We start from the raw sequence: 20,047 nt of genomic DNA, 5'->3' as shown, positions 1-20,047 counted from the left end.
GAATTGCTAAAACAAACATTATTTGAAACCATCACTCATTTTCTCAAAACCTTAAACACAAATCCAAATGTTCAAACTAAATTCACAGATCACAGATCTGCCTTCACAAATGTATTTTTCCTTTTTTTTTTTTTTGGTATATTCACCAAACTTAGGTGTGACTTTTTTTTTTTTTTTTTTTTTTTTTTTGAGGGTGTGTATGTTTATGTATCTTTTTTTATTGCAACTGGCCTACATTTTGTATATTTAAATATTTAGAAACAAGTGTGAAGAATTTTGAATTATGTGTAAACGATGACAGCCATGTTGCAGTTGTGCTTAACTTTTGCTTTCTTGTGTTTAGGGTTTTGCATCACAAGTTCATCACAGAGCAAACTGTGTCTTAGTGAGTGAGAATGTGTTTAGAGTTTTACAAAAAGACTGCATGAGATCTGCAAACAGTGTATAAACTGCCTAAACTTGTTTAAGGTTTTGCAGAAAGAGTGATTTATTTGACAAATTGGTTTAGGCTATTGAGAATTTGCTTTAGAAAATGGGGTTTAGTGTTTTAGCAGATGTGAAAAACTGTAAATATTGTCTGCATTTTAACAGTTTAATTTTATTGATAGACAGGTTTTATAAATGAGGATGTCCCCAAAAGGAGGTTTTGTCAGATTTTGCTCACTTCGGGGAATGTGTTTGCCCACACAATTGCACACACAATTACAGATTAGGCAGATCTGTTTGCAGATCTCATGCAGTCTTTTTGCAAAACTCTAAACACATTCTCACTCACTGAGACACAGTTTGCTCTGTGATGAACTTGTGATGCAAAACCCTAAATACAAGAAAGCAAAAGTTAAGCACAACTGCAACACGGCTGTCATCGTTCACACACAATAATTCAAAATTCTTCACACTTGTTTCTAAATATTTAAATATTCAAAATGTAAGCCAGTTCAAAAGTGCACAGAAGGCACAGGTGCATCTGTCATGCACTGGGCACTGTGTTCTCCATTTTTTTTTATTGTAGTGTCTAATGAATGATCTGTAGTGCGTATAGTATTGACTAATACGTGTATGATTTGAAAGCTTAGTTTGATTTTGAGTACAGGTGAAATGGTTTTGAAGCAATTGTTTGGTTTTGCCAGAAGAGTCAGGGGTTCTGTGAACTTAGTTTGAACATTTAGATTTGTGTTTAAGGTTTTGAGAAAAAAACGTGTTTTAGCATTTCAGAAAAACTGTAATAAGTACACACATTAAAAAACGTAAAAAAGAATGGCATCTAACCTTCGGTCATACCTCGAGACAAGCAAGCACACAGCTCTACCCTAAAACCAAACACACATTCACATAGGAATATTTTGAATGTATAAAGCCATCTTAAGCAAGCATACAATGTGTACCTGGTATTCTTTACATTATGAGGATCAAATGTTCCCACAAGTATAGTAATACCAGTAAATGTTGACCATGAGGAAGCAAGCTTATAAATCATACAGAATGAAGTGTTTTGAAAATCTTAAAATGCTGGAAGTTTCCTATGAGGGGCAGGTATAGGGGTAGGGTTAGGGTAAGGGGATAGAAAATACAGTTTAAGTCAAGTCAAGTCACCTTTATTTATATACCGCCTTTAACAATACAGAATTGTGACAAGGCGGCTGTACAGTATTAAATAGGAAACAGTACATCAACAATGCCAAAGGCAACAGTAAACACTCACTTTTTAGGTAAAGGTAGTTAATCAAAAACAATAAAATAAAATGCAATATTGTGTTAAGAGAAAGTGTCCCCAACTAAGCAAGCCAGAGGCGACAGCGGCAAGGAACCAAAACTCCATCGGTGACAAATGGAGAAAAAAACCTTGGGAGAAACCAGGCTCAGTCGGGGGGCCAGTTCTCCTCTGGCCAAAGTTCCCGTGGTCTTGTGCCGACAGCCGTCTAGGTGATGTGGTCTTAAATGTGGTTTATACAGTAAAGAAACCATTACGCTTATGGAATGAACCCATAAACAATGGAAACCAGTTTGTGTGTGTGTGTGTGTGTGTGTGTGTTAGGATTGGTTTATAGAATTCAAATTAGCCTATTTAAAGAACATTGAGTGTGAACACCTAACACAGATATGAACACAAGCTTGTTGTTTTTGTGTGTGTGTGTGTGTGTGTGTGTGTTTGTGTGTGAGCTGTGATATGATAAACCACATTATGTTGAAGACACACCAGCATATGCAGTGTACTGTGAGTGTGTGAGCCAAAACGACTCAAGGTCACACTGAATATGTGAAGAGCTGATGTGTTGATATGATGCTGTTTGATGGCTTCCTGTCATTGTTTGGCTAAAGCTTGGACCTTCCGCCACTACATTCTGTCATTATACCATATTAAGTCAATTACTACCCCTAATTATGATCAATACTACTAGTAATGCTTGCCTCAGCACCTCTAATCAATCTTACTGATCATGTGAGTGTTGTTGTTGAGGAACTGGGGTGTGTGTGTGTGTAGTGCACGGGTGGGCTACTCTGATACCTTATGAGTAACCCATGACTGGCCTTCATGTGATCTGGTGCGCAGTTCAGATCAGGTCACTTCTATAATATGTCTCTGTGTTTTATATTTTTCATATATTCACTACTGCTTAAAAGTTTGGGGTCGATAAGATAAGACATTTTACAATATATTCAAATAGAACCCTAGTAAAAAAACTAACAGATTTAAAATGCGTTTTACACAAAGTATAGTTCAAGTCTATTAACACATTTACTGACATATCACTTGAGACTGATATAAAAAAAATTTAATTAAACTTTATTTGGAGTACTATTTGTGCACAGTGCACATTTCTTAATATTAAGCCTAAAATATGTTTTAATGTCACTATTAATGAGGATTGTATGATCTTTACATAATATCCGTCTTTAAATGGAAAGTATTTACAGTGTACCTAAAGTATACTTGCAATAGTTCCACTTTAGTACAATCATAAAGAGTTCAGATGCAAAAGCCTTATTATTAAAGTCCATCTGACGTTTTTCTTTAAAATAAGCATTTTTATCAGGCTCCTTTGTATAGGTTTCTGCCTAAGTACCAGTTCTTCTGATTGGGTTGAGGTTGTGATTTAGCAAGTTTAAAGTAAAAGTATTTGATAGGCGTATACTGTGTCGAGAGCATCATGTCATTTTTGACCAAGGTGGCTTTCAGAGGGTTTTGCATCTGAGCCTTCAGATATGCTTAAGTATATCTTTAGCTGGACATTCACACTGCTGGATGCAAAAGCACTACTTTTGCACAATTAAAGTGCATTAAGTACGAAATTAGTTGCTCCAATTTAACAGCCTTTAAGTATACCAGTTTAGTACACTAAAAGTACAGTTGCAGAGTATTTTTATTAAGTGCATAATGTGTAAATGTGTTTGTAGTATACTTTGCATGCAATAAATGTATTTTAAATACATTTTAGTATATTTATTCTTTACTAGAGAAGTCGGTTATTTTACACAATACTGCCATTTTTACTATTTTTGATCAAATAAATGCAGCCTTTGTGAAAATGAAAACTTATGAGACATTTATTAAGATTTATGAGACATTAAAAAATCTTATTGACCCCAAAAATTTGAATGGTGGTGTATCTGGGCATTTTTTTCAAGCATTGCTTTTATTACTAGACCATCAGTTCCATATTTAGACTGAGCTGGCTCGTTTTTTAAGTTATTCAATCAGAAATGCTTCCTCTGTCAGCAGCAGCAGCCACACATGATCATGTGATCACAGCTTACTGAAGTCACAAATCACTTTATGGTCGTCTGGAGAGTCTAAAATGCTGGTATACTGCTGACAGGACATCAGATGCTTCATGTCAGGATAAATTAATGGGCTCGAATCTACTCTTGTAAAGTCATTAAATGCATTCTGATATTGGTCAAACAGCCCCTCGCAATGCTTACATGCATGTATTTTTATGTCATTACATACATAAATGTTTGAATAAGAAACTAGGTAGAGGTCATCAGGATTCAGGATATGTTATAAGGCTATAAACTCTCTCTGTACTGTAGTTTATAGGTCATGATGTGTTAAGCTGAAAGCTTAGTGTGCTGTTGTGCTTTGAAAAGTCAGCACTAAGAAATGCCATTACCATCTAATCATTCCATTAGAAAAGAGTCGCAAATGAGATCTTTCTTAATGTTATAATTGTTGTTGTTTTAATTGAGACACTTTCTTTTACTGCATTGGCCACTGTGTGTGTGTGTGTGTGTGTGTGTGTATATATATATATATATATATATATATATATATATACCCAATATATGTATTAGGCACAGTACTTCTATGATTCATCATTAATGTTTGTAGGGAAAATACTGAAATTACATAATATCTACCCAGTGTTGTTTTCCATGTAAATGCATTACTCACACATAGCAATGAGACACACACACACACACACACACACACCCTACATGACTGAGTAATCAGAGCTTAAGGTGGGCATACATTCCTAAGATTCCTGTGTGTGTGTGTGTGGCTCTACAGCAGCTGATATATGTCGTGAACATGAACAAATCTGTTTTAGCTTGTCTGTGTATGGGGAAAAAAAGACAGAAGGGCTCCAGTATTAACCACATCACATGATAATCCCAGTGTTTCCGTATGAAATCAGGTTTGTGGTTTGTACAGTAAATGGGTGTAGTGTTTAAGGGAGGGATTGCTCAGTTGTAAATCTGTTGTAAGGATGCACACACACACACACACACACACAGTTAGAGTGTGAGCATAAAGATGTGTGGGTTATCAGAGGGACAGTCCTATCAACACATAAAGAGCCATTGTTTTCTGCTTTATCAGCACGGCCTTGTGACTGCACAGGACACACACACACACACTTGTGAAGGACGGAGTCCAGCTCCGTATCTTGGCACACATTTTATCTTGTTGATGCAAAAATTAAACATTAATGCCTGGAAAAGAGGTTGTTCTTTTACAGCATTTTAAAGTGTGTGAAATCTATTGAACACAGCGCCTGTGGGATTCTCACCCAACCAACACCGCTATGCTAACAGATTAGTTCAGCTTTACAGTTGTTGTACTTTGCAAATGTAAAATGAATGGCAATATATGTCTATCCTTACAGTATTTCGTCTGCTTTTGGCTCAGCTACAAGATCGAACTACACATTTCTTTTTTCTCTGACTCTTTATTACAGCCAAATAAATTAAGGAAGCTAAGACAGTTAACCCAGAGTTTAGAAATTGACAGTGTCAAACATTGAATCGATTGTTTGTTTTTTAACATCATCTAGTCACCATTCACTTTGTGCAGCACAAAGTGCAGCATGAACATTTTTCTTAACATGATGGATTGAAATAATGGATTGGTGTTACATTTTTTAGTGAAATATGCATTTCTTTTATTTCTGCAGCTAATAAAAAAAGTGCTGATGATCCTTTAAAAATGGCACAAATGTTACAGATTCACACCAGCTGCAAGCCATAATAATTTGTGCTGTGTCAGTATGTACTGTATGCAGTTATTTGTATGATAATAGCTGTCTCTTGTTCTCTTTCAGTTAATGAGTACCTGTTCATGGTTCAGGCCCGTGGAATCCAGATCCGTGAGAATGTGAGGTATATGGGAGCTCAGGTTATTGAGCAGATGGTCCGCGGTGCCTACAACATCAACGGCACAGGTACGAAACAAACACATATCCTCACCGTTGTTATGAAGAACAGAGAACAGACCACTAAACTTCCTTCCTATAGAACATCCCATCAACACCAATGGCATATCCCGAGGAAATGAAGGCATTGTATTCTTCTGAGACCCACCAAAAAAAAAAAAAAAGGAAGTTTTTTGTAGGAAGACACTTTAGCCAGGTTAAAATTTAAGCCAATGTTCAACTTTGGCCTACTTGGCAACACTGATTTAATGAAGGTGTTTAATAAGATGTATAAAAAGCATGCTTTTATTGTGTTTTTGAATGTACTCTAGTAAACATATAACTACAAAACCAGAAGAGGGAGTTTTCATGGCCTGACCCCCAAACATCTGATCTGTGCCTCAACAAAGTCCAGAGTGAGATTTAGGATACACCAGGGTTATGGAGTATGTGGCTGGGTCTCAGGAAGATAGTTTGGATGTCTGTAATGTTTGATTCTCTTGTTTTCTAGACTATGCATATGAGTTTAACTTGAGTGAGACAGATCTTCCCGCCACTCCTTACCTCCCGGAGGGTTTCACATACATGCCTGACCAGGTCTGCCCGGAGAAACTGCCCTCTATGAGTAAGTGCAGAAACGTAAAGTTTCGTTTGGTACTTTTGGGGAAAGCACTTTATGATCAAATCAGTGAGTGAGTGAATTGTTGAAGCTCATAAGAGTCATTTCATTAGTGAATGGGACTCCTCCGGTCAAACTTTGCATTTGTTGATGAAAGAATGCAGGCGTTGATGAACTGTTTACAGAAACAAAATCATCCATCCTATTTCACCCTGAAGGGGGTTATTTCACAATAATGAACTGTCATTAAATATTGCGTGGCTGCCAAATAAAAAAAAATACAGCTGAAGTTTTTGAAACTGGTTTTGGAATAGAGCTTGTGCAGCTTTGTTTCTGGTGTCATTAGCTGTATTTATTGTAAAAATGTTCTCACAAAACCCACATAAGTGCTGGTATGATTGACAGCAGTTTTTATAGTAATATGCATGTTCTCTCGTTCTGTCTGTCAGAGGGCCAACTTAAGGTGAACATGAGTGAGATCACTCTGAAGAAGGTTGAGAAACTTCTTAAGCAGGCAGATCCAAGTCTGTCTCTCGGGGGCCACTGGAAACCCCACGACTGTCTCCCACGCTGGAAGGTTAGTCACTTACTTCCTGCTGATTCTAAAACAAAACCACAGTCTCTTACCTCTTACCTCTTTCTCTTATGTGTGTGTGTGTTTCTGGTTAAAGGCGCAGAAAAGGCTCTGTTGCAAGATGGGTTAAGGCTTTCGTTGTGCACATACTCTATTTGTTGTTTTGCTCATCAGTACCAGTATTTTATTTTATTTTATTTTATTTTATTATTTTATTTTATTTTGCTTATTATCATGCTTATTATTAACATATTGGCTGTTTATTACTACTTATAAAGCACATATTCTGCATGACCATATTCTACATCCCTACCCAATACCTAAACTTAACAACTACCTTAGTAACAATTAATAAGCAGCAAATGAGGAGTTTATTGAGGCAAAAGTCATAGTTAATGGTGAGAATTGGACCTTAAAATATAGTGTGACCTTTTATTTTATTTTATTATTATTTTATTTTATTTTATTTTTGTGAATTTTAATTTAGACACAACACTGGGACAACTTTTAAAGAACATCTAATAAAAAGTGTGCTAAAATCATGAATATTGTATTTACATTACTTATATATACTGTAATATATATACTTATATATATATTTATATATATATATTTTTACGTATATATACTATAATATTTTTCACCTCGCTCTGACACACACTTTTACAAATACATCTTAGATATTTGAATGTCTGTAGCAGTAATAGAAATGTGATAAAATACTGAACTTTGCCCATCTTTGACAATGACAACTGATTTCCTCATTTTTACGTTCATTTTCCTATTCCATGTGTTTTAGGTGGCCATCCTGGTTCCTTTTCGTAATCGCCACGAGCACCTTCCCATACTTTTCCGACATCTGATCCCAGCGCTTCAGAGGCAGAGACTGCAGTTCGGCTTTTATGTCATTGAACAGGTGAGGAAAAGGAAAGCTGACATACTGTATAACATTGCATGGCTCAAGTATCCAAATTCTTTTTACAGCATCTGTACAAATTTGTAAAAATACTGCAAAAACTGTTTGTGTAGTATGGTAGTATGCTATTCTGATCCATTATATTTAGACTGTCACACCATTTGTCAAGCTGAATTGTTCCATTGAAACACAGCAGAACATAAGATCATAACTACACATTATTCAAATTCATTTTGCCTCACTTCTGTGAAGGTGTTAAAGCAAGCCGCCATTTCCATGAGCAACACTAAAGAAGTCATTTCATTGTTAAAAAAAAATAAATAAAATAAAGTAGTGATAAGAGTAAAGGTAAAAGAAAGGAAGTTAAATAAATGCTTGTGTGTGTCCACAGGCAGGAAATGAACCGTTCAATCGTGCCATGCTGTTTAATGTCGGCTTCAAAGAGGCCATGAAGGACTTGAACTGGGATTGTGTCATTTTTCACGACGTTGACCACATTTTGGAAAATGACCGCAACTACTATGGATGTGGCGAAATGCCAAGACACTTTGCGGTCAAACTCAACAAGTACTCTTACATGTATGTTTCGTAACTCAGTGTTTTCTTAACAATGATGTTCAGGCTGTTTGAATTATGGATGATGTTTGGTTGTTAATAAAGACTCATATCTCTGTGTAGGCTTCCGTATGAGGAGTTCTTTGGTGGTGTGAGCGGACTCACCGTGGAGCAGTTCAGAAAGATAAATGGCTTTCCTAATGCATTCTGGGGCTGGGGAGGGGAAGACGACGACCTTTGGAACAGGTGCGAAGTTGACATTCTTTAGAGCTGTTAAGAGGATATTGCAGCGCAATGATCTCATGTTTTTCCGAAAGAGACACTCCCACAAATGTGGTCTAGCAGCCAGTTTACTGTAAAAGATAATAGTAATGCTTCCTGGACTGGACTGGATCTGGAGCCCACTAAAACGCTGAAGGTGTGCTCAGTAAATTCCCCTCAGTTAAGATGGATTATGCCAAAAAATGAATAGTAGGGGGGGACGCTTCATGGGGGCTGCCATTACTCTTTTAGTAAGTAAGCTTGAGTAAAGTTAAAGTATATTTTCTAATACTACAATCAATGTACTGTTAGTATATTTGTTAGTATTATTCACATCGTGGAAGAATTGTCAGTAAAAACAGCTAAATGTTTATCTGTCTGTGCAAAAAAAGATCAAAAGCTGACTTATTACTATAAACTTTAACAAGTTTATGAGATATGCCATAAGCAATAAGCATATGCCATAGTATGCCAGGATGTGACACATAGGTTACTTTGTCAAAAGAGTAAACCACAAGCTAAGTCAACTTAGAATATGAAATCGTACTCTAAGTATATCTTGATCAAAAGATAAAGTACAAGTATAGGCCAAATGTATTGTTCTGTTTACTTGTTACAGTTTAAGATGTAACTAAATTCCTGTTGAATAAATGTCTTTTATGTAAAGGTAGCCAAACACCATAGTACAGTTTTGGGTTAGCCACCTATTAACCCATTTTGCCCATATAAATATATATTTCCGGTGGGCAAATATGTTGTATACACCCCTTCAATGTCAAATTTGAATAGGCGGAGAACATTTAGCAACTCAAAATAGCTGCTTTCAACAGATCAATCTTTATTTATAAGCAAAATGATTATGTATACAATTCAAAGAACATTCAATGCAAACCCACAAAAAGCTGCATCTAGCTTATAATCTCTTGAAATCACAACAAACAACATATCGCTATGCTTCCTGGAAGTAGGGGTAGGACGTTGACAGCCTCGTGTGACAGGAAGTGAATACTTTTTTTCCCCCTTTGAAATCCTTTATTTGGTGGTTTGCTTGCATGTCATTGAGAAATAAAACATGGATAACATTTAGAAAAAGAATTACAAAAGGACAATGACAACTATAAACTGTGGCAACTATAGTTGCCAGTGGGCTTGAATGGTTTTTGTAATTCATACAAAGATCTTTGTGGGTGACTGAATTGCAGATTTTTCAAACATCATCTGTAACCAGAAACTAGTGCTGCTGGATGATATTGCATTGGTAATTGATATTGTAAAAAGTTAATTTAGTGAATATTGTAAATAGTCCTCCACTTTTTGTAGTGACTTGGAACATAGCTGACACTGATATGTTTTTTTTCCAGGGTTCAGTTTGCTGGCTACAAAGTGAGTCGACCTCATGGAGACATTGGTCGTTACATGTCTATACCACACCACCACCGAGGGGAAGTCCAGTTTCTGGGCAGGTAAGATGAGAATGGCATTTTCTAAATATTTATTTCGCCATATTTCAAATAACATCCTTAGCGCATGCAGTCATCCTCCAAGTGCACATGTTGTACGAGTTGTTGGGTACTAGAATGCAATAGTTCTTACATAAACAGTTATTATGCAAATTGTTGCACTGAACTGAATTTCATGGAAAAGGCCCCAATCTTTCGTAAGATTGTGCCTTATTCATGAAACACGAGCAAAAAAGATTTCTCTGTTTATCATTTGTACATCCATTCTTGTGTAAATTATTGAAACTGTTAACGTAAAATTAAAACCATTCTTACATAAATTGTTTTACTGACTTATTTTGATTTACTTAACTATTTGTAAAATCATATTTACATACGTTTTGGGCAACACTATATTTTAAGGACCAATTCTCACTATTAAAAGGTCATGAAACCCCCTGTTTCAGCACTGGTTAGTTCTCACCACAGTTTTAAAAAATGCTGCAAAAGTGGGCGTGATGCGCTGCGGAGCGGAGGCGAAGAGGGGAGAGAGTCAACTTCGGGTTCAGACAGTTTCATTTCGCTCCCATTGAGTTAACAACACAAATAAACGCACAGCCATTTGCACTCTGTTTTGAAAACATATATGAACGCGCTGTTGCACCTCTATTCACTTTTAAGGCTTATTTTGAGCTGTTTATAATCCTTTTGATGGGTTGCATCAAGGAGTTGTAAAAAACGCTATTACACTCACTATATGAATGAACTGAGTTTGTGTTGAACTCTTACAAAGCAAACAAAACCAAACACTCTCTTTCGATCCATGAACGTTTCTCTCAGTTAATATACGCAGTCTCACAGTCTGAAGCGTCTGTCATAGCAAATCAACACATGCTGTTGTGAATAATTAGGTGAAGCGTCTTTTCATAGGATAAGAACACACAGCCTCATTAATATTTATTTGACACTGACGCGTCATGGAAGAACTATAGTCCGTTGCCACGTCACAAACTGTGACATCAACACAATGTAGATGAGATGCTACACTCTCAGAAAAAAAAAGATTCTGTCACTGGGATGGTACCCTAAGGTACAAAAGCGAAAAGGTACATTTTTGTACCTTACCTACCCCTAAACGGTGCATATTAGTACCTTAAAGGAGTAGTTCACTTCCAGAACAAAAATGTAAAGACAATGTACTGACGCTGTTGTCATCCAAGATGTTCATGTCTTTCTTTCTTCAGTCGTAAGGAAATTATGTTTTTTGAGGAAAACATTTCAGGATTTCTTTAAATATAGTGGACTTCAATGGTGCCCCCAAGTCTAAACTTCCAAAATGCAGTTTAAATGCGGCTTCAAATGGCTCTAAATGATCCCAGCCAGGGAATAAGGTTCTTCTCTAACAAAACGATATATCATTTTCTAAAAAAAATTATAATAATGTATATGCTTTTTAACCTCAAATGCTCATCTTGTCTAGCTCTGCGATGCGTACTCTGTGTAGTCCAAGTCAATACAGCTAGGGTATGTTGAAAAACTCCCATCTCATTTTCTCCTCCAACATCAAAATCGTCTCATGATAGTGAGAATTTGACCTCAAACTAAAGTGTGACCAACTTTGATATTATGAGTCCAGTATTATGTGAAGTGTCACATCAATTTTTTTTAACCGATTTACATTTGAATTTCATTACAGTTAAAGGCATGGCCAAATAAGTTTTTGACACATTGCTAAAAACACATTTTCTGCTTTTGTTTTTCAGATATAAGCTGCTCCGTAGATCCAAGGAGAGACAGAGCCTGGATGGCCTAAATAACTTGAATTACTTCCCTCTAGTGTCCCGGAAGAGTTTGTACACTAATGTGTCAGTGACGCTCAGTCGAGACCTGGCCCCTGTCGGCGATTACTGACAACACACGGGGGAAGACAGACCCATGCCACATGCTACACCAACGTTTTTTTTTTTAGGAAGGGGAATTGTTGTGTTTTATTTCATTTCTTTCTTTTTCGTCTTTTCAAACTAATTTTATAAGTTAATTTGACCAAATTTTTGTTTCTTTTCCTTTTTTACTCATCCACTGTCTATCAAGTGAATGGATCCGTTTTGGCATCCAAAACCCCAACTGCTGGTTTACCCTCGTCGGACCAATCAGATCCGACATGTGGTGTGTCTTCTAATCAGACTTCGCCTGGGGGTGAAGTCGCATGTTTACAGCATGAATGAGAAAAGCTATTGAACAAGTTAATGACAGTTATGCTAATCGACTTCAGAATAGCCATTGTAGGAGTTGAGGGCTATGCCCTTTTCTCTACCAGAAACAAACACAGCTGGTTCTGTGTGTTAGAGTAGAAACCGATAAATGCAGATTAAAATATTTATTAAATGTACAATAAACAAGCATGCACTGATACTTACAGTAGATGCTACTAACATCACGGGTTTAAGTGTGAGTATTTGCTCATGAAACATGGAAGTGAATGCTCTCGATCATTTTAGCTGTACAAAACAATCACGCTTATCTTGACATTTAGAATGACCCCGTGAAACAGCTTGACAAGCACAGCGTCCTTTCCTCTGTTCAAGTATTTTCCACGAAAACAGGAAGTCGGGGCACATCAAAGGGCTTGTACCTTTTTTAAACAGCCAGTAGCTTTTAGTTTGTGATTTGCTACTTGCTGTTTCTACAGGGAGGTGGCATTAAATTACATTAAAATTGCCCAGAAGTGCAAGATTAGTCTTCTATATTTATGGGCCGAGATATTTTCATCTGTACGGTAAACCTGAATCTGCTAAAAGTGAGTTTTCTCCACTCTCGGGACTACACCAGCACATCAGACCTAACAGGCACGGACTAAAAGCCACAAAACGAGGTCGGAAGAGCTGTATACAAACCACTGCAATGCCAGCAAAATGCGCCTCGGTCTGAAAGGTCACGCATTTTTGCTCTATACACTGGGATATGTGTCATTGGAACTAGATTAGGACCAGCTGACTTGTTAGTTTTAGGATTTGTCGAGCTGTATTTATGTGGGTCTGCTGGTCGTTTAAAACACTGGACTGTCTGTCGAACAAACATTTTGTTGTTTGTGCAAACAGAGGGGTTTTTCCATTAGTTCCTGCTTACGTTGTGTAGATGTTGTAAGTGTTTCCCATGCACTGCCCTTCACATTCAAATCGACGTGCTTTGCATTTTGAGAAATATGCTGTTGCCTCTCTGCGTGTGTAGTCACCTCACCTCAGCTGACGTGTGAGTAGGTTAGAAAACTAGAGCCAATATTTGACATTTTTTAACTACGAGTGTTATTGCCAGGTAATTTCTTGAACTGAATTTGGACAGACAGACTGAGCAACTCTACTATTAGACCAAACACACACACTTTGGGCCTCATTCATGAAACCGCTTGCATTCAAAAAATGTGTGAAAATGTAGAACACACGCATATCGTTTACAAAAAATTGGCTTATTTTGTAAAGAACTTACACAGCAATCGATTCTGCTTGCCTTTTATAATATCCTGAGACACAATGTCCACATCAGCCATTTATGAATCATGAATGAGGCCCTTTGGTTTCATTCCTCCGTAATAGCACGTTATTATTAAACCCGTTTAGAAACCTTAGAGGCTTCGTAATGCGTATTTGTGAGCGCGACTGTGTGCATTCATCATACTAGAGAGGCTGGTCCTCTTATTTATTCATTCTTTTATGAACATGTTTGTTTTTTAATTAGTTTTAGTTCATTTTTACATATCTTGTTTTACTGTAATTGTGATCATTCTGAGGGAAACAGATCAAGTAAGACAACTGTGATGTAAAAACAAGCACTGAAATGTGTTTCTTATCGCATACAATGTGATCTTGGGAAGAGAGTCTGTTCGTATGATGACACGAGAGAACAAGAAAGTTAGAGAGACGGTTCTTGAGCGCCAACTTATCACGCCCATATAACCAATGGTGCTGATCTCACAGACATTTGACTGTGCTGCTGTGGTACCTTTGTCTGGTAAGAGATAATTATACGGGATTGGAACTAATTACCCTCTTGCCTCACTGACCATCTCGGCAGCGTAATCTATCCGTGTAGCAGGTTAATCGTGTTTAGCGGGACAGGCGCTCAAGCAGGTCTCTCTAATGTTTGATTCTCTCTGTGTTTGACGTTCATGGAGTTTTACGCCAATGTTTGGGGTCTTTTTTTTTTATTTATTTACCAATTAACAATTAATATTCTTACACCGTGTCCTAACTGGGTGCAACATGACAAAATTCCAGTATGATGCCGCAAAGTTAAAAGTCAAGTGACCAACAAAACAATCTTTGCTTGTCAAGTTTGGTTTGGTAAAAAAAACCTGTTGGTGTATTGCGCATCTAAATACACTCTACACTGTAAGCCCGTAATAATATACAAGAATTTCTTTATTATTCGAATAAGGATTTGAAAATTTGAAATTTATAAAGAATGTTTTAATTCATTCTATAGTTGTTGTTTTTTAAATTTCTTGATTCCAAATTATCATTAGCATTCCTTATGATTTTTTTAAAGTCTTTTGCACCTGCTTCCATTAAAAAAAGAAAGAAAAAAACAATACTGATCTCAAATCAGAGATAAGACACATTAAATCTTACTGGTCCTGCCCCTTTTTCTTGAAGGGCCCCGTCATTGGCACACTCCAGTCCCTGTATAACCCATTCCGCTCCAGTTGAAATGACAGGGAGGGTGACAACCCATCCCTCGAACAACTGGCTGCCTTAAAACCTGTTAATTTATTCAATATACTCATGTTTTTATTTTTTATAAGCAAATATATTTAAATATGTTAATGTGTTTATTCACTTGTGCATATTGTGTAGTGTGTTTTGGAGCAAAAAGAAAAAAAAGTCATATAAAGGAACTTTAAAGATTGACTTGTTGTTAAAGAAAGAATTTGGAGCCCTTTAGTCAGACAGTGATTTGGTGCCATTGACCTCTCTGTGAATGCCATGAGCTGTACGAGCTGTATTTTCTATTCACTCCAACATTTGTTTCTTTTTTTTTTTTTTAATCATAACAGGCCTTAAATACTGTTTTTAGGATCATTTGTGATGATGAAGATATTATCATACGTCTTATTTAAGATTGGCCAAACACGTTATTTTTAAATTAATTTTCTGCATCTTGAAATGAAACATTCAAACATTCATGTTTGTATAATACCAAGACAACTGAAATGTAATGAAAAATAAGATGCTGTCATCCATTATAAGGAGATCATATCTCCTTGAAGTGAAGCCATCTGCCACTCGTACAACACATCTCGGCCTTAGTATCTTTCAGTAGAGACACTTTCTATGATGTGAGATCTTTTTTTTCATTGTTAAAATGACTGAAGTACACCAATAAAACTTTAAGCAATATCTTTTGTTGTTTGGTGTGTTTGAATGTTTAATTAGCTCAATTCTAGTGGGAATAAATTGAATTGCAAAGGCTGATGCAAACTTATCAATCAAGTTTTGATTTAAAAGTGTGCTTGTGCTATATTTCTTTCATGAAATTGCTTATAAAAAAAGCAGTATAAGTATGATAGCAGGTTTATGCTACTCTTAGCCATTTACTGAGGAGTTCAGAGGTCTGAATTCAGATGTTTTTTTTTGTGTTATGGTTAAGTGGTTGTGGGAGTCACAGTTTAGTTTGACCTAATTTTATGTAGCATCCACAGCATCAAAGGTATGAAACATGAAACATTGTTTTTATATAATATGAATTATGCATTCGCTAAAACAACATTAGGCTTTTTTTAAATACTTTGGCATGATGTGGGTATACTAATGTGGTTTAAGCAAGAATCCATTGCAGTTTTTTATAACTTTTTTTTTTTTTTTTTTTACTTTTTTAAAAACATGGTAAGCACATTTTGCAATTATCTTCTGTCAACCTCCCTCTTCTTCATTATCAAACATATTAAACATATCTGATGTTTGTAATTGTAACATTTAATGTGTGTAAGTGTGTCTGAGAGCGTCCTACTATACATGAAATGACTGTAACCAATGTCACAGAACACTTGATAAAAACAAGGGGATCGAGTGTTTGAGGTTGGAAAGAGGGCTTAATGATGTCAGCCAATTTTTTTTTCTACTTCTTTTTTGAAGAGAGGAAGTTGTTACATTTTTTCCCTTCTTCTTCTGAATAGCATAGCACACACTGAATTGTGCCAGTAAAATGTGTTAAGGAAGTACTGTAAATAGCCCATTTTGATTTCATGCGAACGTTTTAACTTGAAATTAAGCTGAACTTTTCACTCACAGTGTCATCATCAAGTCCCATCTGCCATTTAATCAGATTCTACAGTAAAACAGAGAAATTGGCGTCCTTTGAGTCATCCCCTAAAAATAACGCTCCCCGTTTTAACAGCATTCGGCACTCATCTGCTTCATTTCAGCAGACAGCTGCAGAGACTCAAAAGAGCTGCAGAAATACAAAGGTCATGATTGTGTCAAACAGCATGAATGAGTTTGAATGACAGCTTTGAATGGTCGTGCGTGGAGGAAAAATAAAATGAGGAAATGAAACAGCAGATAGCTTCATGGGATGTGGATGTGTATACTCATTTATTTATAATTGCTATTTAAAAATATTTTAATATTTAAAGTGCTCCTATTATGCCTTTTCAAATATGACCTTCATGCAGTATGTCATGTAGCTGTATGTGAAACTATCTGCAAAGCTGTGAAGCCAACAGTACACGATAAATAGTTATTGTCTATCAAAAAAAAAAAAAGAGTCGGCTCACAGTCGCCTGAACGAGTCGTCAGGAATTTGAATCTTATTCTGTTACGGCCATACGTCACAAAGAAACACATTTGCATAATTGTCCACCCACGTTCTACTTCGCAAACAACTTGCCCACCCAAAAACAATAAAATTTCCATGTGTTTTACGTCATGTCGAGAAGACGCTGTATCCTACGCTGTAAGAGTAAATTTGTTTTATATTACAATCTACAAAGATTGTATTTTTTAGCGATCGTTCAGGATATGTAGTTGTGTATGTTGTGTTGTGTAACAACACTGCACATGTCTTGCTATCCGGCTAAATCACGCTTCTGTAGTTCTGTTGTTCAGCTGTGGACCCACTGTAGTCTGACAATTTGTGATTGGTGCAGCTTGACTGTCTGTCTGTCTCATTAGCTGGAGTAATGATAAAAGAGGGCGCACAAAACGACTTTCACACCGAACGCGGAAAGTGCTGTGCTATGAAATCCATTCATTTCCCTTGTGCATTGGAAGTGTGAGGACGGCTTGTTTCTGTGTCCAGCGGAGTGCACCACTGGCGCGCAAGCCATCGCAGCGCTTTCCGCATTCGGTGTGAAAGCCGCTTAATGCATTATACAATGTTGAAGTTTACAACATAGAGGTGCGCCCGGTTCGCTTACATAAGCAAATTGTGAGCACTTTCCACGGTAGTCCATGCTAACTTGTCGATCAGCCACTTCAGCCATTTCATCGTCAGACTCTGGCTCGAATTGGTATGGTAAAATCGCTGCCGTCTTTTCTATGTATTGACAAGTCTTCAGGGCGGTCATTCAGTTATGGCAATGGGCGTTTCGGTAAACCAATCATAAAGGACTGCGCCATCTGACCAATCACAGCAGTGAGGGCTCACGGAAAGGAGACTGATTCTTCGAGTCGTTTACGAATCATTTAGAAATTAGGTAAAATTAAATATATTTTTGAAGAAAACTAAAGTGTTTTTTGGCCTTGCAGACATGTAAACCTGTTTTAGGAGACTCATAAAACAATATTAGCAACCTTTAAAATGGCATAATAGGAGCACTTTAAAAAATGCACAGAGGAAAAGTTTGTGAGATAACACTTTATTATAGGGAACAATTCTCACTATTAACTAGTTACTTATTAGCATGTCTATTATTAACACATTGGCTGTTTATTAGTACTTATAAAGCACATATTCTGCATGACCATATTCTACATCCCTAATCCAAATACCTGAACTTAACAACTACCTTACTAATTATTAATAAGCAGAAAATTAAGAGTTTATTGAGGCAAAAGAAGTAATGGTTTAATACACTGTAAAATCTAATTAGTTGGGCTTACTTAAAAAAAAGCATGCAAAAAAAAAATAATAATAATAAAAAATACGTAAAGTGAAATAGAAATAGTGTGTTGTACTGACAAATGTTTAGTTAGTAAAGTTCACTTACACAAGAGTTCTAGTAACTAGAAAAGAACTGTAGGGGGTACTTAATTCTTTACTTTAGGTTTACTCTTGACTTGGTATAGCTACTCACAGACTCCCAGAGTGCATTGCAGCATGAATAAATTATGCAGTTGCTTTGTTTTACTGTTGTTTTTATTTGCCAATTTTATTTGCTGTCTAGTGTCAGTAGTATCACAATAACAACAACAAAAGCGAATAAAATGGTTGTTGTTACAGTTAATAAAAATAAATAAATTTGAGTTGTTACCATTGTTGTGATTCATGTGCTGAATGTTGAAGTCTGTGTGTGACTCACATAAGTAAAGATTACTAATTATATCTATGTAAGGTAAACTTGTCACGGTGCATGGATCGGCTGTGTTCTCAGGTCTCGTGATTTGGTGTCTTCTGTGGTTACGTCATGCTCATTGGAGTCAGCTGCCAATCAGTCCCCGCACCAGGTGTCACACATTACCGTCAGCTACATATACTCACCTCATTCCCTTCTTCCCCGTCTGATAGTTGTACCGGACGCTGGACTGTCGTGTTGGTTTGTCTTCGTGTCTTCTGTTGGATTGTTTATCTCGTCGTCGATCGTTTGTCTGGATGTGTATTTCGTCACGGGAGATTTTCACCTCATCACCACCAGCCATCTAGCCCCTGCGCCACTCAGCCGAGAGATCCCATCGTCACCCACGGAGTTCATCAGCGTCACCACGGAGTTTGTGTTCACCGTTTGTCTTTAATAAACATTTGTGTTCACCTGCAATTGCTTCCATCTCGTTCATTCCGTCACAGAACTATCAGACCACTCATGGAAGCAGCAGGCTCCACCCCACTCACGGTCGAGGAGGTTTTACGTTCCTGCATCTCTCGGCTGGAGACCCAGGAGAAGAGCTCGGCGGATACGGGAACAGCGATCCGAGCTCTTGTGGCGCAGGTATCCGAGCTCACCCAGCGGATGCAACTCGGGCAACTCCCCACTGCGCCAACCCCACCACCCATGCCGCCCACTCATCCTGAACCATCCGGGGGCGGCCCAGGCGCCCGAGCCCCGCCTTCCCCCACCGGAGCTTTACAGCGGTGAGCCGAACTTCTGCCGGGCTTTCCTCACTAGATGCTCCATGCACTTTTCCTTGCAACCGCGCACGTTTCCTAGTGAGGAAAGCAAGGTGGCGTTCGCGCTCACCCTGTTAACGGGGAAGGCGGCACTGTGGGGGCACGGCGGTATGGGAGAACCAAGATCCGTGTTGCGCCTCGTTCTCGGCGCTCTCCGCCGAGATGAAGCGGGTGTTCGACCGCGCGGCCACTGGGAGGGAGGCCGTGCGGCGATTGACGGATCTCAAACAGGGGGAGAGATCCGTCTCAGACTTTTCAATCGAGTTTCGCACCCTGGCGGCGGAGTGCCGATGGAACGAGGAGGCGCAGTGGGACATGTTCCTGCATGGGCTGGCTGACCGCATCCAACGTGAGATCTACGCCCTGGATCTACCCGCAGATCTCAACGGCCTCATCGATCTGGCACTGCGGGTAGACGCTCGACTCTCCCGAGCCGAGCGGCGGTGTTTACCCGCTCGGCTTCCCCCTGGGGAGGGACCTCCAGCTCGAGCCAGTGGCAACGACGCGGTCGGCCCGTTCCAGGATCACGAGCCCATGCAGGTGGGTCGAGCTCGGTTGACTCGGGAGGAGAGGGAGAGGCGGAGATCTCACGGCCTTTGCCTGTACTGCGGGGCGGCAGGGCATTTCGCCTTTAGCTGCCCAGTAAAAGGGCCAGCCCGGCAGTAAAAATGGGGCTACTGTCGGGTGGGATCTCCGCTATCAAGTCCTCGTCCAGATCTACCTCCACGC

At 38.2% G+C, this 20,047-nt stretch overlaps 1 protein-coding gene across 1 annotated transcript in view; it reads left to right on the top strand.

The window, feature by feature from the left end:
• The window catches only part of b4galt5 (UDP-Gal:betaGlcNAc beta 1,4- galactosyltransferase, polypeptide 5), a 29,510-nt gene extending 14,117 nt beyond the window's left edge, over positions 1-15,393 (top strand). The window contains exons 2-9 of the mRNA XM_051103135.1: positions 5,547-5,666; positions 6,148-6,261; positions 6,705-6,832; positions 7,629-7,745; positions 8,137-8,324; positions 8,424-8,546; positions 9,923-10,024; positions 11,764-15,393. Of these exons, the coding sequence (XP_050959092.1) occupies positions 5,547-5,666; positions 6,148-6,261; positions 6,705-6,832; positions 7,629-7,745; positions 8,137-8,324; positions 8,424-8,546; positions 9,923-10,024; positions 11,764-11,911 (1,040 nt within the window). The 3' untranslated portion in view covers positions 11,912-15,393. The remainder of the gene's footprint in view (positions 1-5,546; positions 5,667-6,147; positions 6,262-6,704; positions 6,833-7,628; positions 7,746-8,136; positions 8,325-8,423; positions 8,547-9,922; positions 10,025-11,763) is intronic.
• The last annotated feature ends 4,654 nt before the right edge of the window (positions 15,394-20,047 follow it).

The sequence above is a fragment of the Labeo rohita genome, unplaced genomic scaffold (assembly GCF_022985175.1).
Source record: "Labeo rohita strain BAU-BD-2019 unplaced genomic scaffold, IGBB_LRoh.1.0 scaffold_366, whole genome shotgun sequence".
Classification (NCBI taxonomy): domain Eukaryota; kingdom Metazoa; phylum Chordata; class Actinopteri; order Cypriniformes; family Cyprinidae; genus Labeo; species Labeo rohita.
Note: the sequence above shows the minus strand (reverse complement) of the source record. Positions and strands in the feature narration are given on the sequence as shown.